General features: G+C 69.8%; 1 protein-coding gene across 1 annotated transcript in view; it reads left to right on the top strand.

The window, feature by feature from the left end:
- Positions 1-19,457, top strand: part of LOC140597585 (uncharacterized) — a gene marked incomplete at its 5' end in the record, with an annotated part of 38,273 nt that extends 18,816 nt beyond the window's left edge. Inside the window, 7 exons of the mRNA XM_072746432.1 lie at positions 14,812-14,831; positions 15,605-15,725; positions 16,394-16,488; positions 16,709-16,774; positions 17,319-17,418; positions 17,689-17,841; positions 18,142-19,457. Of these exons, the coding sequence (XP_072602533.1) occupies positions 14,812-14,831; positions 15,605-15,725; positions 16,394-16,488; positions 16,709-16,774; positions 17,319-17,418; positions 17,689-17,841; positions 18,142-19,058 (1,472 nt within the window). The remainder of the gene's footprint in view (positions 1-14,811; positions 14,832-15,604; positions 15,726-16,393; positions 16,489-16,708; positions 16,775-17,318; positions 17,419-17,688; positions 17,842-18,141) is intronic.
- Positions 19,458-20,384: the final 927 nt, after the last annotated feature.

Genomic DNA, 20,384 nt, shown 5'->3' with positions numbered 1-20,384 from the left:
CTGCCCCCGGGGAGGGCCCAGCTCAGCCCCACCCTCCAGACGAGCCAGGCCCGACCCCGGGGTCCTGAGGCTGAGGCTGAGGCTCGCAGCCCAGCCCGTCCTGGAGAAGCCCAGAGGGTCCCTGGACGAGGTCCCGGGGGGCGGCCCGTCTCTGCCTCAGCTTCCCCGGGGGAGGCCGGGTCAGCCCGGGGTGTGGACGGGCCCTCGGCCCATCGGGCGGCCAGCCTGGGGTCCTCTCGAGGCGTGGTGTCTGTCGTCAAGTGCGGGCAGAGTCTGTGCCCCCAGGGGTGCGGGAGGTGCTGGCCGGGGTCGGAACCCGGAGCGGCCGGGAGTCCCTGATCTCCCTGGGAGGAGGGCACGCACGGGGAGGCGGGGGGCGGGGGGGGGCGCTGCGGGGCCTCGTCGCAGGCAGCCGGGGGCCAGATGGCAGGCCTAGCCTAGCCCCAGCCGAGCCCCCCAGGGGCCCTGCTCAGGCCGCTCCTCCCACCCCGCCGTCCCCCTAGACCCCCTTCTCGCTCACCCTGAAACTGTGGGATGCCTACGTGTTGGATGGGGAGAGGGTGCTCACGGCCATGGCCTATACCATCCTCAAGGTGCACAGGAGTAAGTGAGCCCCCGGGAGCCCAGGTGTGCCGGGGGCGGGGGGCAGGGGCGGTGACCCTGGGCTCTGAGCAGCACCCAGACCTGGGGCGGGGGGACGGCGGGGCAGGCGGGTGCAGCGGGGCTCCCCGAGTGGAGCAGCGGGCAGGGGCCACCCCGGCCAGCGCACTGCCCGCGGCGCTCCTGGGCACAGCGGGACCCCAGCCGCTGGCCTGGGGGCCCCGGGGGCCCCAGGGCGGGGCCCTCTGGGTCTGACTCTCGCCCACCGCCCAGAGCGCCTCCTGAAGCTGCCCCTGGAAGGGCTCCGGGAGTTCCTCCAGGACTCTCTGGCCCAGCCCTGGGCCCTGGAGGACGAGGCCGTGCTGAGACACCTTCGGGCCTCCATGACCCAGCTCCGCAGGATGCGGTGCGACCTGCCCCCGCCAGGTGGGCTCAGGGCCCCGGCCCCTCCCGACTCGGCCTGCTGGGGCCGCCCACAGGGGACAGAGCCCCCGGGGCCCCCGTCCTCATCTCTGGGGCTCTCCTCTTCTGCTCCAGCCTCGGGGACCCCAGGCCAGGGCTGGGCGGGCGGGTACCCACTGCAGGGCCCGGGCAGCAGTGTGGGGGGCTGAGCACAGGGTCAGGCCGGGGGGGGGGGGGGTCACGCGGGAGCCGTGAGGACCCCCGGGGCCCCCAGCGGGGGACACACAGCCTGCTGGAGACGCTGACCCCGTCGGCCTCTTTCCAGCGGGACCTGAGGAGTTCCCCACGAGGCCCCTGGGCCTGGAGCCAGTGTCCCCGGCGCCCGGGCCTCTCCTCCCTTCTCCGGCCTCTGAGCCACCGCGCAGGGTGGAGGAGCCGGCCTCCCCGGGCCCAGCCGCCCGGCCTGAGCCGCCCGGACCCCCTCCCGGCCAGGCCATCGTCCAACTTGCCCCCCAGCCCCGGCGGTGGAACTCCCTCCCCACCCTCCCGGGGCAACAAGGCGGTGCAGGCAGGCGGCCCCGGGACACGGCGGGCTTCAAGACAGAAAACGGGGTCTCCTTCCATTTGGCACCTGCCTGGGCCACCCCAGAGGCCCCGCGACGGACCGGGCCCTGGAGCACCCCCGGGACTCCCATCACGCGGTCCCCCCAGCCCCCTAGGGATGACGCTGTCGGGCCCAGGACACCCTTCCTGCCCCGCGGCCACTGCAGCTCGTGCCCCTCGCTGGGCAGTGACGGGCACAGCCAGGGCAGAGCCAGGGCGGCGCTGAGCCCGCTGCCCCGAGGCCCCGCACAGGCCCGGGACCCTCTGCCCCCCGCGTCCACGGGGCAGCTCGATGCTCGCGGGCCTCGGGGGCAGAGCGTGGCGGTGAGGGCGGGGGCCCGGAGGCTCCGGCCCGCCGTCACCGTGCCCTGCCTCGTCTCGCTGTGCCTCCCGGAGGGCGGCACCGCCCGCACGGGACACCAGCCCCTGACCCAGAGGGACCTGGGCTGGCCTGGCCCCGGGCTCTGTGGGGGCAGGGGCGACTCGAGCGCCTGCCCCAGGCCCAGCGCTAATGGGATCCAGCGCCCCGGGGCCCTGGCCAGGCCTGCGTTCTGGCCCCGGGCCGAGCGAGCCCTCTCACAGCAGGATGTGGCCTCCTGGGCCCTGGGCGTGCCCCACAGACCCAGGTCGCTGACCTAGGGCAGCCCTGGGGATCCCGGGACACCCCAGGGCAGGGCAGCGGGGGCAGGCCCGTGGGCCCCACCCACACCCCCACCCCCACCCCCACCCCCACCCACACCAGGAGGCAGGCTCCTCCACGCGCTGGGGCTCCAGCAGTCAGTCACCCGGCCCCAGGGGGCCCGAGGCCGGGGTCCAGCTGCCCTGCGGGGACCCAGCGCAGGAGCCCATGGGCCGCAGGTCCACGTCAGCCCTGCCGCCCCCAGAACCGCCTCTCACCGCCCCGACCTCAGGACACGCGCCCCCACCCGGAGTCGAGTCCGCACAGGCTCCCAGGCGGGGGACGACTCCAGCACCCGCACCCCTGTGGGATTCCCGCTTTCCTCTAAGGACAGGAAGGTCTCCCAGGGGAAGGCGCGCACCCTCGGCTCTGAGCCCCTGTTTGCTGTTGCCAAGTTCAATAAAGTCTTGTTGTGTGAGAGGGCACGGCCGGCTCGTTTCTGCGTCTCCAGGAGCTCTGTGCACGGGGTGCGGAGACACCCCCAGAGAGGAGGAGGGGGCGCCGCCCAGGCCCCGACCAGCCCCTGCGGGGGCGCCGCCAGGCACACACGGCTGACGTCCCCACGTGCCTTCCCGGGGCGGCCAGACGCCAGGGTCAGGACCCCGCAGACTCTACTGCGACTCAGCCTGCGCCCGCGGCCAGGACGGGCCTGGGACAGAGTGACAGCCGGGGAGCCTCAGGTCACCAGGGTCTGTGCTAAGCGCCCTGGGAGGTCTGTGCCCCCTCTGTCCAGGGGGCCTGGGCTGCCCGGGCTCCGGGGCGCTTCCTCCCCTCCCCGCCCCGGGCCTGTGCGCCTGGGGCACAGAGGGCCCGCGGGGCGGTCAGCGTGGCCCCCGGAGCGGACGTCAGGACAGCAGGCCCTTGCAGCTCTCACACCTGGGCCACCCTCACCGGGCGGGCTCAGCGTGCACACCCGGTGCTGCTGGATCCCTCGCACCAGAGTGTGGAGGGCACCCTGCACGCCCTGGAGAGTAGGGGCTGGGTGAGCGCGGGGCTCGGCCTGGGGGCAGGCAGCGCAGGGGACCGAGGGACCCCGGCCCCGTCCCCACCCCGACTCCCACACCCCCACACACACACAGGCAGCCCCAGGGCTCCCCCCACGGGCAGCCGGCCCCTCAGGAGCTTCCCCCAGGGCGGCCCCGAGGTCTGGCTCCCCGCTGGAGAGGCATCGGGGAGAAGAGAAGCGGCCGGCGCTCGGCGGGGACCCGCTGCCACCCACGGGAATGTGGCCGAGCCGGACCTTCCAGCTCAGCTGACCCCCCGGCGGGATGGGACGGCACGGGACGGCACGGGACGGCACGAGGGGGCCCGGGTCGGCCGGGAGAACCCAGCTAGCCGCCCAGCGCCAGCACCGGAAATGATGGTGCTTCTTCAACCGTTTCGGCGTCAGGACGACGCGGCCCGAGGATCAGATCGCGGCACGGCGACAGACAGGCACACACCCCAAACCCAACAAACGTCGGAATCCCCCGACTGTTGTCAGACAGCAGCCGGACGGTTACAGACGTGACGCTGGGGTCCCCGGTAGGACACACGGAGGACGCTCCAGACCACGGCTGCAGAGGCGCTGGAGGCCCGGGGATGCGCCTGCGGGTGCCCACGGGGAGCGCGGGGCGGCGGGAAGCACCCTACAGAGGGGGGCCCCTCCTGGGAAAGGACGCCGGGTCCCCGCGAAGGCTCCCGATGCTGACAGCTGTCCCCCTCTCCTTCAGCTTCTGGTTCCCCCCCGCCCCATTTTGCTCTTCCTGATTCTCCGTCGGCCTCCGCCCTGCATCCGAGCCACTGACCACACGGGCTTCTTTAGGACGTCGGGTCCCAAAAGGAGGCCGAGCTCTGGCTCCCGGGATCGGGAAGGACCATCGCCGAGGTTTATGCTGATCCCCCCGAGCTCGTGCCTTCCCGGCTCTTCTGTCCTGCAGAACGAGGGGAGGCACGGGCCTTACGGGGAAGGAGGCCCACTCCCACTCGGGCGGGACCGTCCCTCGTGGGGGACCCCGTCATCTGGGCCCGGGAGAGCGAGCGGGGCCATCAAGAACAGGTCGCAGGCTAGACATGGTCCGCTCTGAGGTTTGTCCTGAAGCGAGCACTCCCCTTCCACGTCACGCTGTCTTAGTTCATCCATTTATTATTTGTTAAAGGTTTTACGTTTATGTCCTCTCTACACCCAACACGGAGTTCCAGCTCACAGTCCTGACATCAAGGTCCCCCGACCAGGCCGGCCAGGCACCCCAGGGCCATGTTTCTCATCTCTTTGCTGGCTCGCCTATCTCTGCACCCAGCTGGGACATCGAGTCCACGACGGGGGAGCTTTAGCTACCTCCGAACCCGCAAGAACCCGGAACGTTCTCGCTGTGTCCCCATCCTAGAACGACCTTCGCCGTCGAACAGCAACTCAAATAAATCGGCAGCCAGCCCAATGACTCCTGGTCAAGGAAACGGCCAACTTGTCACGTGTGTGGGCCCCGCTCCCTGGGCTCCCGGGGCTCCCGGGGAGGCTCCGCTTTCTTTAACATCGACCAAGGTCCCAATGACTCCACCGCACCTCGACGCCGGGGCTCAGTTTCTGCCCTGACACGACACAGGCAGCACGTCGGCTTCAGTTACTCCCTGTCAATCAATCAAAGGGAGCCTGGCCGCTCTCGGGGTGGTTGGGGTGGTTGGTAAGAACACGCGACTCTTGTTCTTGGGGCGGAGAGTTCAAGCCCCATGTGGGTGTAGAGATGACAGAAAAATAAAATCTTAAAAAGAAAATCAGTCAGTCGGTCTGGGGGAGACACAGCCCCGGATCCCACAGGGGCAGGGAGCCAGCTGACGGGTCTACGCACACTATTAGAAGCAGCAGAGCACAAAGTCAGAACTTCCAGAAGTCTGCTAGAGGGGGGGACACGCCGGCCTCGACGGTGCTCGGGAAGCGAAGTGGGGGGCGGCCCCTGGAGCGACAGGGTGGGCTCAGGGTCCCCGGGGTCCCAAGGACGGTGGCGCCAACGGTTCCCAGGCCCAGGAGCGGGGACCCCGGCCGAGGGCCGCGGGACTAGGGCCAGCTGTCTGCCCTGTGTGGCCACAAACTGCAAACCCCTGTGCGGTCACGGGGCCGCGTCCCTGGGCCGGGCCAGCAAAGGCCAGAAGTGGGAGGAGACCCTCCCGGGCGGGAGGAGCACGGGTCTCCCCCAGGGCAGCCCCTAAAACTTGGAGGTTTGAAACTCAGTCACTTGTCCGAGATAAAAAGAAAAAAAACAAAACAAAACAAAACTCGGACACAGGCAGGGTGAACGCAGGGTTCTGACAGACAGAAACGGTGGAGACAAGAGGGCTTGATGGCACATCAGAAACTATATGCCAATAGGACAACCTACAAGAAATGGACACCATGACACTATATATAGAAAACTACAAAAATGAACAAACAAAAAAATGTTAGAACCGGTAAATGAATTCAGTAAAGTCACAGGATACATAATTAATGCACAGAATTCTGTTGCATGCCTATACCTCAGTAAGAAGGTAAGAAAAAGAGAAACTAAGACATTAATAAAAATAAATTTAAAATGAAACAAAAAATAATATTATACTTAAGAAAGAACCTAAGGAAACAGCTATAAAAACTTACTCTGAAGACGATGATGGAAAGAAATCGATGACACAAAGAGACGGAAAGAGACACTCCACACTCGTGGACTGAAAGGGTACGAAGTGTCTTCACAACCGAGAGCAGCCCAGACATTCCTATAAACCCTATCAAAATGCCCCCAGCATTTCTCACAGAGCTAAGATAAATGATCTTCAACTTTGCATGGAACCTCAAAAGACCCCAGACAGGCGAAGCAGCCTTGCAAAAGAAAAGCAAAGTAGGAAGCTTCACGTCGCTAGATTTCCAGTTATGTCACAAAACTGTTGTGATGAAGACAGTACGGTCCTGGCACGACAACGGACACACAGACCGAGAGCACAGAGCAGACCTCCCAGAAATGAACCCACAACTATGTCGTCGTTTAATCCTTGATAAAGCTGGAAAGAATATCCAGTGGGGAAAAAAAATCTACAAATGGTGTTGGAAAAACTGGATAGACACAAGCCAAAGAATGAAATTTCTAGTTTTTGATTTTACTTTTGTGTGTGGCTAAATTCCTAGAAAATATATAACCTACCAAAACTGACACATAGAGAAATAGAAAATTTGAATAGACCAATTCTCAGCGAAGCTGTTGAGTAATAGGAAAAAAATTCCCAAAACTCAGAAGTCCACGACCAGATGGCTTCATGAGTGAATTCTATGAAACATTTAAAGAAGTATTAAAGCCTAGAAAGAGCATTATGCTAAGCACAATATGCCAACCCTAACCCTGACCCTGACCCTGACCCTGACCCTGACCCTAACCCTGACCCGGAAGCCTCCCCGCGGGTCCTGAGGAGGCCGGGCCCCTGTGGGCGTGGACGCGACCCCCACACGGCTGTTTCCCGTCTGTTGACTACGTGGGACTCCCAGCGCTGAGAGGGCACCTCCGTGGCTTGTTCCTGCTCTCGGGGGAGACGATTTCAGGTCGTCACCCTCGGGGATGACGTCAGCTGCGGGCCTTCCTACGCGGCCTCTCCTCTGTTGACAGACCTTTCCTAAAACCCCCTGTGCTTTTCATGCTTTGTTCTGTCAAATGCGTTTTCTGCGACTCTTGAGGGGATCGTCTCCTTTCTCTTTGTTTTTGTTGTTTTTTTAAAGATTTTATTTATATATCCTTGAGAGACACCGAGAGACGAGAGAGAGAGAGAGAGAGAGAGAGAGAGAGAGAGAGGCAGAGACACGGGCAGAGGGAGAAGAAGGCTCCGTGCAGGGAGCCCGATGTGGGACTCGATCCCGGGACTCCAGGATCACGCCCTGGGCCGAAGGGAAGGCAGGCGCTGAAGCGCTGAGCCCCGCCGCCCCCCTCCGCCCCGGGCCGCCCCATGTCCTTTCTCTGGTTAACGGGATGGATCGTGCTGAGTGATCAGAGGGGCCGCGGGGGGCAGGTGGGCAACGTGGATGAACAAATAGGGAAAGCTACAAGCGTGTGGTTCTAAATAAAGGAATCCCGGAAATTTAGAAAGTACGGCCTGGCAATAGAGTCAGGACCGTGGGGACAACTCGGTACGGGGACAGACGGTGACGCCGCTTCTCGCGGGGAGAGCTGAGCGAGGCACAGAATTGTCAAGTCGCCAGCTGTAGCCCTGAAACTACTGTCCCCTTGGGTGTCGACGGCACTTCAACAGATACCAAGGAAAAGGGGTTTCCGGTGGGAATCCCGGTGGGTCCGTGAAAGGCATTTACACGGTCGTGACGCACACGAAGGCGCCTCTGCAGAGGGGATCCAGATGCTCTCGTGTCTTCATGTTAATGTTTAGAAGATGTACTTGGGAGACGGTGCGGGGGGCAGGGGCGGAGGGACAGGGGGAACCTGGAGCGGACTCCTCACCCACCGGAGACCGAGCCCCACCCGAGGCTCCACGCCACAACCTGGAGATCCTGGCTTGAGCCAAACTCAAGAGTCGACGTGGAACCGACGGACGGAACCACCCAGGAGCCCCTCAAATGCTCCTAACTGCAACCCCACGCTGTGAACCCTGGGGGGCGGGGGGGGGCATCTGTGACCCCCAGTCTGCCTTGAAGGGCGGGAGGCCTGCAGGGCCCGAGGATGGGAACTGAGGATGCGGGAGGCTGCCTGCATCGCCTTCCCGCCCGGCGTGGGGACAGGACCCTCCCCCGGGACCCTCGGCCACCAGGGTGAGGGCTGAGTGCTGATTGGACCCCGCCTGCCCACAGTGATGATGCGGGACCCCGCTCTGGGCGGAACTGTGGTGCCCCCGGGTTCCACCGCTGCCTGGTGCCCACTCTGCGTCCGCAGACCTTCGGAGGCACCGGTGCTCCGGATCTGGCTCGCAGCGACCCGACTCTCCTGCTCTCCCCAGTAGCCCAGGACTCGTCTCTCCTCAGTACCCCCACGCTCCCACTCTCCCCAGTACCCCGCTACTCCCACTCTCCCCAGTACCCCGCTACTCCCACTCTCCCCAGTACCCCCACCCTCCCACTCTCCCCAGTACCCCCACCCTCCCACTCTCCCCAGTACCCCGCTACTCCCACTCTCCCCAGTACCCCCACCCTCCCACTCTCCCCAGTACCCCCACCCTCCCACACTCCCCAGTACCCCAGTGCATAAAGAGGAGGCGCCCACACAGCGACAGGTCACAGGTGAGTGGCAGCTGATCCCTGATCCCCGCGGGCCACAGTGGGGCCTGTGGATCCGCGTGGGGGCACAGGCCTCCCGCGCTGGGGTCCACAACACCCCGACCCCCATGCGATGACCGTGAGCAGCTCCCACAGCCCTTCCACAGCCCCACGGGGTGAGAGCGGCCACCCTGCTGCCCCCGTCCAGGGAAGGAGGCTGCAGTCGGAACTCAGGCAGCTCCCCCGGGACCCCCGCTCCCCTGTAAGCCCTCTGCTGTGCAGGCAGCCAAGCCATGACCTTTCCAGCCTGTCCTAGACGCATGGACCCCGACAGGGGTGACTGTCACCCCCCCATCCCGCCCTGTGCCCGCTGGGTCCCCCTGGCCCGTGAGCAGGCTTGCTCTTCAGGCTCCAAAGAACGTGGAGTCCCTCGTGCTCCCCCAGGGCCCCCCTCAGGCTATTCACACATCGCTGCCCTCAGGGTGGGGAGTTCGGTCGCACTCTTGCTGGCATCAGGTTTTAGTTTTGATGAAGTCCAGTCCGTCGCTTTCTCCCCTTGGTCGTGTGCTTGTGGAATCTCGGAGAAACCTTCCATTCCCGCCCCCCCTCCCCCCCAAGCCCGCAGGGACACTCGCTGGCCGGCCCACCCACCACCATCTCTGCGCCGGCCCCGGGCTGGGAGACGTCACCCCCGAGCATCAGGTGGGCAGTTCCCCGGAGCCCCTGGGTCCCCCGCCCGTGTGCTCCTGATACCGGGGTGGGAGCGCTCTGTGACCCCAGCGTGACGGCGTGCCCTGGGACAGTGGCTGGGAAGGTGGACTGTCGGTGGGCGACGGACAGACAGACAGGCAGCGAGGGCCCGTGTGTGATGCCTGTGCCCCTCGGGGCTACGGGGTTGTCTCCGGCTCCGGTCAGACAGAGGGGCGCCCGCCCACGGGGAGCACCCGGACGCATGTGTCCTCGGAAGGTTCTCACGCGCCGTCATCCTTGGATGTGTTTGGATTGCAGCACGATGCAGGAGGACCCGGAGACCCTGCTGGCCTTGCAAAGGGCCAATATCGTGGCCCAGTACCATCAGGTGAGGCCCAGAAGGGACCATAGACACTACACACCCACGACAGGGGGGACCGTACCTGCAAGAGCAGGTGAGGCTCAAGAGGGGATCAGAGCCAAGGATGAGCCAGGTCAGCCCAGGCAAGGACCACAGTCACCAGGAACAAGTGAGACCCTGGGGACGGTCCCGGTGTCAGTAGCAACTAAGGGTCCATCCTGGATCCTCGTCATTGGTAGCGGAGGAGCCCAGGCACCAGGTACAGGTGAGGCCCGGGTGGGGACCAGAGTCACCAGGTCCAGATGAAGACCACAGCTACCAGGTCCAGGTGAGCCCCGGGTGGGGACCAGAGTCACCAGGTTCAGGTGAGGCCAAGGTGGGGACCACAGTCGCAGATCCACATGAGGCTCAGGTGGAGACCACAGTCACCTGGGTGAAGCCCAGTTGGGGACTAGAGTCACCAGGCCTGGGTGAGGGCCAGGTAGGGATCAGAGTCACCAGGTCAAGTGAGGCCCAGGTGGGGACCACAGTCGCCGGGTCCGGGTGAGGCCCAGGGGGGGATCGTCACTGATAGACAGAAGCAGGTGAGGCTGCCAGGCTGCGCCCACTCTGGCGCCCGGCCAATCTCAGAGGGTCGGCGCTCCCTCAGGATCCAGGGGAGGGAGGAGCCCTTCTGCTCCCTCCTGTCTCTGTCCCCACTCCCCTGCTCTGATCGGTCCCCACCACGGAGCCCCCCTCTGTTGCAGGCGCCCCAAGCAGGGTCTCCGCAGGACCTGTCACTGTGCAAGGTCGCCGACCACCAGGGCTTTCTGCAGTGAGTCCCCTGGACACCCCTCATCCATCCCAGGGCGGGTGGCCTTTGCAGGAACACCTCTCTGGAGGCTGACCCCCCCGCCCCCAGGTTGGGACCTGGTCCCCTGGAGCCCTCTGAGGGCCATGTCTGCGCTGGGTTGCAGCTGAGACACCCCGGAGGCCGACCCGGGACGTGGGCAGGAAGGGAGCTGGGCCCGGGGGAGGCCCCTGGACACTCAGAGGAGGGGCCCCCACGCCTGCTTTGGGCAGGCCCAGGTGTCAGCCTGCTGCATCCGGGGGTGGTGGTGGGGTGGGGTGTCCAGTCCCTTCAGCAGGGGATCCCGCCCGTGAGGGGCTCTGGGGCCGGGGCGTGCTCTCCGTAGGGGGACGGCCTGGTCTGGGCCGAGTCCGCAGGGGTGCTCTCGCCCACACCCGAAGGCTTTTGCGGGGCTGCAGGTGGATGCCGGGGACCAGGCCAGCGCAGGGAGGGGGGGGGGGCCGCAGAGGGAGGCCCCGACCAGGCAGGAGGAGGCAAGAGGAGGAGGGGGCTGCCCTGGGCGGGAAGGAGGGAGGGGACAGCCCAGTGGCCTAGGTCGCAGGGGACGAGGCTGATGGGTCAACAGCCCCACGAGAACCTGACGGACGCTGGAGACCCCAGGTGGGGCCCCCTCGGCCCTGCTCACGGCCCAGTGTCTGCTGGGATGGCTCAGGGGTGGTCGTGCTCAGGGGCTCCGACAGGACGGGAGGTGAAATGGGCCAGGGTGGCAGAGGGGACAGCAGAGAGGGGAGCCCGGGGACAGCAGGGGGACGGCCAGGGGGCAGGGGGAGGCCGGCTGGACGCTGGGCAGTCAGGCCCTGGGGAGGCGGGGGGACCTCAGCGGGACGGTCACGGGGCACCCGGGCCACGCTGACAGCTCTCGGGCTGGTCCATCGAGGAGGGGGGCAGGTCACCCCCTGGGGGCGCCGAGGGGTCCCCGCCCAGCCCACCACCGGCAAACACCCTCCTCAGACCCCCCAGACGCCGCCCCCGCCCGCCCTCAGGCCGCTGGCAGCCCCTGCCCTCCCCGGGGGAGCCCTGCCCTCCCCAGGACGCTGGGTGCAGACGGGGTGTGTGTGTGTGTGTGTGTGGCTGTGGGGCCGGGGCCTCAGGGCTCTGCGTCTCCTGCCTTCCAGGGACAGGGAGCTGCCCGACCCCAGCCCCCGCGAGGCCAAGGTGAGAGCCCGTCCTGGGCCCCGGGCAGGACGTGGGGGGGAGCTGGGGCCAGCTGTCTGCACCGCGTCCCCCAGGACATCCCCGGGCGTCTCCCCAGTCCCCCGTCCCAGCGCTGCACGGGCCGCCGGGAACGCACCCGAGACCCGGAGCCGCGGTCCGCGGGGGGCCCTGTGCCTTCCTGGCTCCTCCGGGTCCCGCGGGGCACTGGACGCGGCCCGAGCGCCCACCTCCCGCGGCGGGAGCCTCACCTGCGGCCCCCGCCTGTCCTCTCCCAGAAACTCCGCCAGGAGACCCGGCGCGCGGACAAATGGATAAAAATGCTCAAGCGATGGGACCACTACCTCCCCAGCGAGAAGGTGGGGCGCTGGGTGCCCCCGAGGGCTCTCCGTCCTGACGGGGCTGGGGGGCCGCCCTCAGTGTCCTCCTGCCCCGTCCTCGGGGGAGCCCCCTGCCTGGGGAGAGTCTGCTGGGAGCCCGGGCCTCCCTCCCCAGGCCCCGGGACGGCGGTGGGGGAGCGTCAGGTCGGGGCCAGGGTCCCTGCTCCTCGCGGGGGACGGGGGTGGGGGGGGGCCCAGATCCAGGGAGACCCAGCCTCTCTGCAGACACCCTGGAGCCGACGCCGGAACCTTCTAGATGCCTCGTGTTCCCTGGGCTCCAAGGGGCCGCCCTGGGCCCCTCTCACCAGCACTGCCTTCCTCCCCGCAGCTGCGACGCCGGGTGTACAAGGGGGTCCCGCCCCAGGTGCGGGGACAGGTGTGGCTGCGATTGCTGAACGTCGACCAGGTTAAGGCCAGCAATGCCGGGAAATACCAGGTGGGACCCGACCCGTCTACTCCCCGTGGACCCTCGGTCCCCTCCCTGCCCAGGGCTGACCCTCCGTGACCCCTCCCCACCCGGGGCTGAACTCCCGTGTCCCCTCCCCACCCGGGCTGATCCTCCACGTCCCCTCCCTGTCCAGGGCTGACCCTCAGTCCCCTCCCCGCCCACGACAGCTGGGCACAGGCCCTCACGCAGGCCCCGCGGGCACGGTGGGCACTCCCGCCGTCCCCGGCCTCCCAGGGGAAGGGTGGAGGTTCCTGCAGGACACACTCCCGTGGTGGCCCCGGGGCTCCCTGCCCAGGACGGCAGCTGCTGACAGGTCGGGGTCTGTGTCCCTGACGCCGGCTCCTCCTCCCGGGGTCTCCCCGCAGGCAATGAAGGAGGCGGCCCTGGTCTCCTCCCGGGACATCGTGCAGATCGACCTGGACGTCAACCGCACGTTCCGCAGTCACACCATGTTCTGGGACCGCTACGGGGTCGGGTGAGGCTGCTGGGCCAGCGGGGTTCGGGGGTCGGGGGCCCGGCCTGGGAGAGGCCCGGGGGCTTCTGTGCTGGGGACACGGGGTCTCCGAGGCCGGGGGGAGCGACGGCAGCAAACAACACACTGCCACGTGGTAGGGTGCTGGGGATGACCCCCGTGCCCCCAACCCCAGGGTCTCGGGGATGGGGAGGCCGCAGGACGGGGCCTCCAGGGGTCACCGTCTGAGCTGAACCCCAAGGGGGTGAGGGGCGGCCCCGTGAAGAGCAGGGGGCCGGGGTGGGGGCGTGGGGGGCACGAAGGGGACCTGGGGCCAGGGTGCATGGCCGCGGCTGGACCGGGACACGTGGACCCGACGAGGGTCGGACAGGTCAGGGTGACACCCACCCTCCGGTGCTTTATGTACTTCTGAATTCTGGGCATTTTGTTTTAGACAATTTGCACTTGGTGAGCACACACGGCATGACGCCCCCCCCCCCCCCCCCCCCCCCCCGACGCCGCCCCGGTCCAGGCAGGCCCTGCGCGGAGCACACGGGGCCCCAGGGGCAGGGGCAGGGGTCACAGCAAACCCCAGACTGGGGTCGCCTTTATCTGTAGACGTCTCCGTGTGCACCTTAGAGAAGGGGGTGCCCTGTGTCCGCAGCCCCCCACGCCATCCCCCTGCATCACCCCCCACACCATCCCCCACAACCCCAGACCCCCACCCCTACACTATCGGTCCCGCCCCCACCGCCACCCCACCCCACCCCCACGAGGACGCGGTGCAGCTGCCCCCTGTGGGACATGCTCAGCCTCCCCGGCCACCTTGGGGTTCTCTGGACGGCCTGCTCCCGTCAGAAGCCCGGGTGTCCCGCAGAGTCCCCAGGGGCCGCGGGGGGGTGGGGAAGGCAGGGAGCCCCCCGACAGGGGCTTGCAGGTGGGTGGAGCATAGGGTGCAGCTACCTGTGTGTGCAGCGGGCGGGGTGTGTGGGAGCCCGGGACCCCAGGGGTGACCTGCAGGGGCGCCAGGGGCGGGGCTGGGGAGACGCCAGGCATGGGTGGCTGGGCTTCCCGGGCGGGCCGCTCGGACCGTCTCCCCACGAGAACTCGGTGCTCCTCCCTGCAGGGAACCTGCTGCCCCCCGGGGCCCCCGCGGCCCTCAGAGCGCGGCCGGGTCAGGCTGACCTGTGACCCCCGGCCCGGGGGGAGCCGGCCTCCAGCAGCCCGGGCCCGGGGGCCGCGGAGCCGGGGTGCAGACTCAGGCCGCCGTGCGGGGGGCATCGGGCGGCTCCTGGCAGCGCTGAGGGGGCCGCACCCCGTACCCCCCCGTGCTCAGATAGTGACCCCAGGGGTTCGCAGCCTGTATCGGGGTCACACCTGCACGACGTTCCCTGCACTCCTCACGGCGGCTCAGACCTGGAGCCCCGAGATGCTCTGGGATGGGCGGGCCCGGGGTGCCCCCCACAGAGTCCAGCCCAGGGACACCTGGGAAGACCTGGGGGTGCGCTCAGGGCCACGGATGCCCCGGCTGCGTCGGCTCGGGGCAGGGGTCACGTGGGGCTGGTGGTGTTCCCGGGACACGGGGCCGGGCCAGGCCAGGGCAGCGGAGGAGAGGCGTCAGGGGCTGCGGGGACCGGGGCAGGGGGAGCGCTGGCTCCCATGGGGGCGTGCGGGGGGGGGGGGGGCCGCTCCAGGGCTGGAGGCCCGGGGCGCTGGCGGCGCTGGGGGAGCCCGGAGCTGCACACCCCACGGCGGGAGCCGCTCGGAGGCGTCGGACACCCCAGGGTGCACTGAACCCCCGGCACGCTGCACGTGTGAGGTCGCCGCCTGTCCCCGTGCGCAGACCTGACCCCGGAGATCGGCCCCCGCGGAGGGGCCCTGCGGGCCGCGGGGCCTGCGGGGCCGGTGTCGGCACCTCGGCGGCCTCGCTGGGCGGGGGCTGACTGAGCAGAGCCCCCCGCTGTCCCCCCTCCTAGGCAGCGAGCCCTGTTCTGCGTACTGGCAGCGTACTCGGTGTACGACACGGTGAGTGTCCCTGCCCCCGCCTCCTGCCCCGCGGGCGGCCTTGTCCTGAGTGGTGGTGACCAGCGGGACTCACAGTTATGGCCCCGGCTCCACGGCCCCCGAGATGCCGGGGAGGGTCTCTCTCCTCCGGGACGGGCAGGGGGCGGGGTGCAGACCTCCCAGGGGAGGCAGGGCCTGCGTGCCCGAGGGCCGGGGCTGCCCGGGGCCCCCGCGTGCACCGCGGCCGTCCTAGAGCTCGGGTCTGGACCCTGACAGACGGCACTACCGACGAGAGCCCGGGCGGGGAAGGCTCCCACTCCCCCGAAGGGAACGAGGCCGAGGCGCCCAGGAGGCCGCCCCCTTCCACGGCGCATTCCAGAAGGGTCCCCGAGGACCCCAGCTCACACGCTCCCCGGCCCCGCGGGGTGTCCTGGCCCAGCTCCCCTCGTGGGACCTGCCAGGGGCCACAGTCAGGCCCCCCCACCCCCCCGCCGACCTGCCCTCTGGGGGGTCTCCAGACCTGGCGGGTCCCCTACAGCCTGGCACAGCTCACGGAGGCCCCTCCTGCTGGCCTGAGGACGGGGGTCCTGGCACGGCGGCCGCAGGGCTCGGTAGCGGGGCCCGGGGTGCTCGCGCCCCAGCTGGTCCCGGTGGCCCTCACCTGCTCCCCCGCCCTCTGGGAGCCCCCTCCGGGAGCCCGGGCTGGGAGGGAGCCGGGGGAGCCTGACGCCCGCGGGGAGGGCTCAGAGGGGGCCTCGGGGCGCACGCCCTCCGTGGGGCTCTGGCTCTTGCAGGAGGTGGGCTACTGCCAGGGCATGAGCGAGATCGCGGCCGTCCTCCTCATGTTCCTGCCCGAGGAGGACGCCTTCTGGGCGCTGGCCCAGCTGATGGTGGGCGACCGGCACTCCATGCACGGTAGGGGCCCGCCGGGGAGCTCAGGAGGGCCTCCCCGCAGGCTGCTGCACCGGGGGGCAGGCGGGGACCCCCCAGCTCGCCCCCCCACGGGCAAGGGCCCCGCCTCCCCGGTGGCCTCGGGGTCCCGGAGCCACGGCCACCCGCCCCACCGTCTGCAGGCCAGGCACGCACTCCCGTTGCTCCCCCAGCCTCCCGCCGGGCTGCCGGCTTGTCCCCCAGGCCCCCCTGCCAGCCCACGGCCACACGGGGCCCAGGGGGCAGCGTCTCCCCCTCCCGGGGGCCCCCAGCCTCACTCCCAAGCCCCACAGCAGAGGGCCGTGCACGCCCATCACCCTCCCCTTGGCCTGCACCCGCTGCCCCTCGGGGCTGGGGACCCGCCTGTCCCCGCGGCGGCCCCCGCAGGAGAGAGGGTGCTGGGTCAGCCGGGCCCGGTCCTCAGCCCCCAGCCCACGCCCCGCGGGGTCTCTGTGAGGACGAGGGTCCCCGGGCCCCGCGCCCCCGGCCTGGGAGGCAGGCCCTGCCCTCTGGGAAGAGCGGATCCAGCCAGGGCTCCGAGGGCGGTGGGCACACGGGGGTCAGGGCGTGGCGGGGAGGCCCCTGCCCCGACACCCCCCACCCCGCCTGGTGCAGGAGGAGGCCCTGACCGTGGGGGCCTGGGGCCTTCTCAGGCTTCTTCGTCCCGGGCTTCCCGAAGCTCCTCAGGTTCCAGAGACATCACGAGCGGGTCCTCCAAAGAGCTCTCCCGGACCTGAGGAAGCACATGGCGAGTGGGGGCGAGTGGGAGCTCCTGAGGCTCCGTCCCCGGAGCCCGGGGCAGGGGGTGGGGGGCATGGCCCTCCCTCCGAGCTGCCCAGAGTTGGGGTCACGTTCCTCCCCCTGGGGCCCGGGGGCGCCCTCGGGGCTGGGCTGGGCTGCGGGGAGCGCGTCCACCCGGCTCCAGGGGCCGCGGCGTGGGGCCTGAGCACCCCCTGCCCTCCCGCCAGGACGAGGAGCAGATGTCCACCGGCATCTACAGCCCCAAATGGTTTCTCCAGTGCTTCCTCGGCCGGGTGAGGCCCCCCCCCGGGACCCCCGCTCCCGGACCTGCCCCCTGCCCCCGGGGAGGGCCCAGCTCAGCCCCACCCTCCAGACGAGCCAGGCCCGACCCCGGGGTCCTGAGGCTGAGGCTGAGGCTCGCAGCCCAGCCCGTCCTGGAGAAGCCCAGAGGGTCCCTGGACGAGGTCCCGGGGGGCGGCCCGTCTCTGCCTCAGCTTCCCCGGGGGAGGCCGGGTCAGCCCGGGGTGTGGACGGGCCCTCGGCCCATCGGGCGGCCAGCCTGGGGTCCTCTCGAGGCGTGGTGTCTGTCGTCAAGTGCGGGCAGAGTCTGTGCCCCCAGGGGTGCGGGAGGTGCTGGCCGGGGTCGGAACCCGGAGCGGCCGGGAGTCCCTGATCTCCCTGGGAGGAGGGCACGCACGGGGAGGCGGGGGGCGGGGGGGGGCGCTGCGGGGCCTCGTCGCAGGCAGCCGGGGGCCAGATGGCAGGCCTAGCCTAGCCCCAGCCGAGCCCCCCAGGGGCCCTGCTCAGGCCGCTCCTCCCACCCCGCCGTCCCCCTAGACCCCCTTCTCGCTCACCCTGAAGCTGTGGGATGCCTACGTGTTGGATGGGGAGAGGGTGCTCACGGCCATGGCCTATACCATCCTCAAGGTGCACAGGAGTAAGTGAGCCCCCGGGAGCCCAGGTGTGCCGGGGGCGGGGGGCAGGGGCGGTGACCCTGGGCTCTGAGCAGCACCCAGACCTGGGGCGGGGGGACGGCGGGGCAGGCGGGTGCAGCGGGGCTCCCCGAGTGGAGCAGCGGGCAGGGGCCACCCCGGCCAGCGCACTGCCCGCGGCGCTCCTGGGCACAGCGGGACCCCAGCCGCTGGCCTGGGGGCCCCGGGGGCCCCAGGGCGGGGCCCTCTGGGTCTGACTCTCGCCCACCGCCCAGAGCGCCTCCTGAAGCTGCCCCTGGAAGGGCTCCGGGAGTTCCTCCAGGACTCTCTGGCCCAGCCCTGGGCCCTGGAGGACGAGGCCGTGCTGAGACACCTTCGGGCCTCCATGACCCAGCTCCGCAGGATGCGGTGCGACCTGCCCCCGCCAGGTGGGCTCAGGGCCCCGGCCCCTCCCGACTCGGCCTGCTGGGGCCGCCCACAGGGGACAGAGCCCCCGGGGCCCCCGTCCTCATCTCTGGGGCTCTCCTCTTCTGCTCCAGCCTCGGGGACCCCAGGCCAGGGCTGGGCGGGCGGGTACCCACTGCAGGGCCCGGGCAGCAGTGTGGGGGGCTGAGCACAGGGTCAGGCCGGGGGGGGGGGGGTCACGCGGGAGCCGTGAGGACCCCCGGGGCCCCCAGCGGGGGACACACAGCCTGCTGGAGACGCTGACCCCGTCGGCCTCTTTCCAGCGGGACCTGAGGAGTTCCCCACGAGGCCCCTGGGCCTGGAGCCAGTGTCCCCGGCGCCCGGGCCTCTCCTCCCTTCTCCGGCCTCTGAGCCACCGCCCAGGGTGGAGGAGCCGGCCTCCCCGGGCCCAGCCGCCCGGCCTGAGCCGCCCGGACCCCCTCCCGGCCAGGCCATCGTCCAACTTGCCCCCCAGCCCCGGCGGTGGAACTCCCTCCCCACCCTCCCGGGGCAACAAGGCGGTGCAGGCAGGCGGCCCCGGGACACGGCGGGCTTCAAGACAGAAAACGGGGTCTCCTTCCATTTGGCACCTGCCTGGGCCACCCCAGAGGCCCCGCGACGGACCGGGCCCTGGAGCACCCCCGGGACTCCCATCACGCGGTCCCCCCAGCCCCCTAGGGATGACGCTGTCGGGCCCAGGACACCCTTCCTGCCCCGCGGCCACTGCAGCTCGTGCCCCTCGCTGGGCAGTGACGGGCACAGCCAGGGCAGAGCCAGGGCGGCGCTGAGCCCGCTGCCCCGAGGCCCCGCACAGGCCCGGGACCCTCTGCCCCCCGCGTCCACGGGGCAGCTCGATGCTCGCGGGCCTCGGGGGCAGAGCGTGGCGGTGAGGGCGGGGGCCCGGAGGCTCCGGCCCGCCGTCACCGTGCCCTGCCTCGTCTCGCTGTGCCTCCCGGAGGGCGGCACCGCCCGCACGGGACACCAGCCCCTGACCCAGAGGGACCTGGGCTGGCCTGGCCCCGGGCTCTGTGGGGGCAGGGGCGACTCGAGCGCCTGCCCCAGGCCCAGCGCTAATGGGATCCAGCGCCCCGGGGCCCTGGCCAGGCCTGCGTTCTGGCCCCGGGCCGAGCGAGCCCTCTCACAGCAGGATGTGGCCTCCTGGGCCCTGGGCGTGCCCCACAGACCCAGGTCGCTGACCTAGGGCAGCCCTGGGGATCCCGGGACACCCCAGGGCAGGGCAGCGGGGGCAGGCCCGTGGGCCCCACCCACACCCCCACCCCCACCCCCACCCACACCCACACCCACACCAGGAGGCAGGCTCCTCCACGCGCTGGGGCTCCAGCAGTCAGTCACCCGGCCCCAGGGGGCCCGAGGCCGGGGTCCAGCTGCCCTGCGGGGACCCAGCGCAGGAGCCCATGGGCCGCAGGTCCACGTCAGCCCTGCCGCCCCCAGAACCGCCTCTCACCGCCCCGACCTCAGGACACGCGCCCCCACCCGGAGTCGAGTCCGCACAGGCTCCCAGGCGGGGGACGACTCCAGCACCCGCACCCCTGTGGGATTCCCGCTTTCCTCTAAGGACAGGAAGGTCTCCCAGGGGAAGGCGCGCACCCTCGGCTCTGAGCCCCTGTTTGCTGTTGCCAAGTTCAATAAAGTCTTGTTGTGTGAGAGGGCACGGCCGGCTCGTTTCTGCGTCTCCAGGAGCTCTGTGCACGGGGTGCGGAGACACCCCCAGAGAGGAGGAGGGGGCGCCGCCCAGGCCCCGACCAGCCCCTGCGGGGGCGCCGCCAGGCACACACAGCTGACGTCCCCACGTGCCTTCCCGGGGCGGCCAGACGCCAGGGTCAGGACCCCGCAGACTCTACTGCGACTCAGCCTGCGCCCGCGGCCAGGACGGGCCTGGGACAGAGTGACAGCCGGGGAGCCTCAGGTCACCAGGGTCTGTGCTAAGCGCCCTGGGAGGTCTGTGCCCCCTCTGTCCAGGGGGCCTGGGCTGCCCGGGCTCCGGGGCGCTTCCTCCCCTCCCCGCCCCGGGCCTGTGCGCCTGGGGCACAGAGGGCCCGCGGGGCGGTCAGCGTGGCCCCCGGAGCGGACGTCAGGACAGCAGGCCCTTGCAGCTCTCACACCTGGGCCACCCTCACCGGGCGGGCTCAGCGTGCACACCCGGTGCTGCTGGATCCCTCGCACCAGAGTGTGGAGGGCACCCTGCACGCCCTGGAGAGTAGGGGCTGGGTGAGCGCGGGGCTCGGCCTGGGGGCAGGCAGCGCAGGGGACCGAGGGACCCCGGCCCCGTCCCCACCCCGACTCCCACACCCACACACACACACAGGCAGCCCCAGGGCTCCCCCCACGGGCAGCCGGCCCCTCAGGAGCTCCCCCCAGGGCGGCCCCGAGGTCTGGCTCCCCGCTGGAGAGGCATCGGGGAGAAGAGAAGCGGCCGGCGCTCGGCGGGGACCCGCTGCCACCCACGGGAATGTGGCCGAGCCGGACCTTCCAGCTCAGCTGACCCCCCGGCGGGACGGGACGGCAC

This window comes from Vulpes vulpes, unplaced genomic scaffold, assembly GCF_048418805.1.
Source record: "Vulpes vulpes isolate BD-2025 unplaced genomic scaffold, VulVul3 u000000803, whole genome shotgun sequence".
Lineage (NCBI taxonomy): Eukaryota > Metazoa > Chordata > Mammalia > Carnivora > Canidae > Vulpes > Vulpes vulpes.
This window is presented reverse-complemented; position numbering and strand designations above follow the sequence as displayed.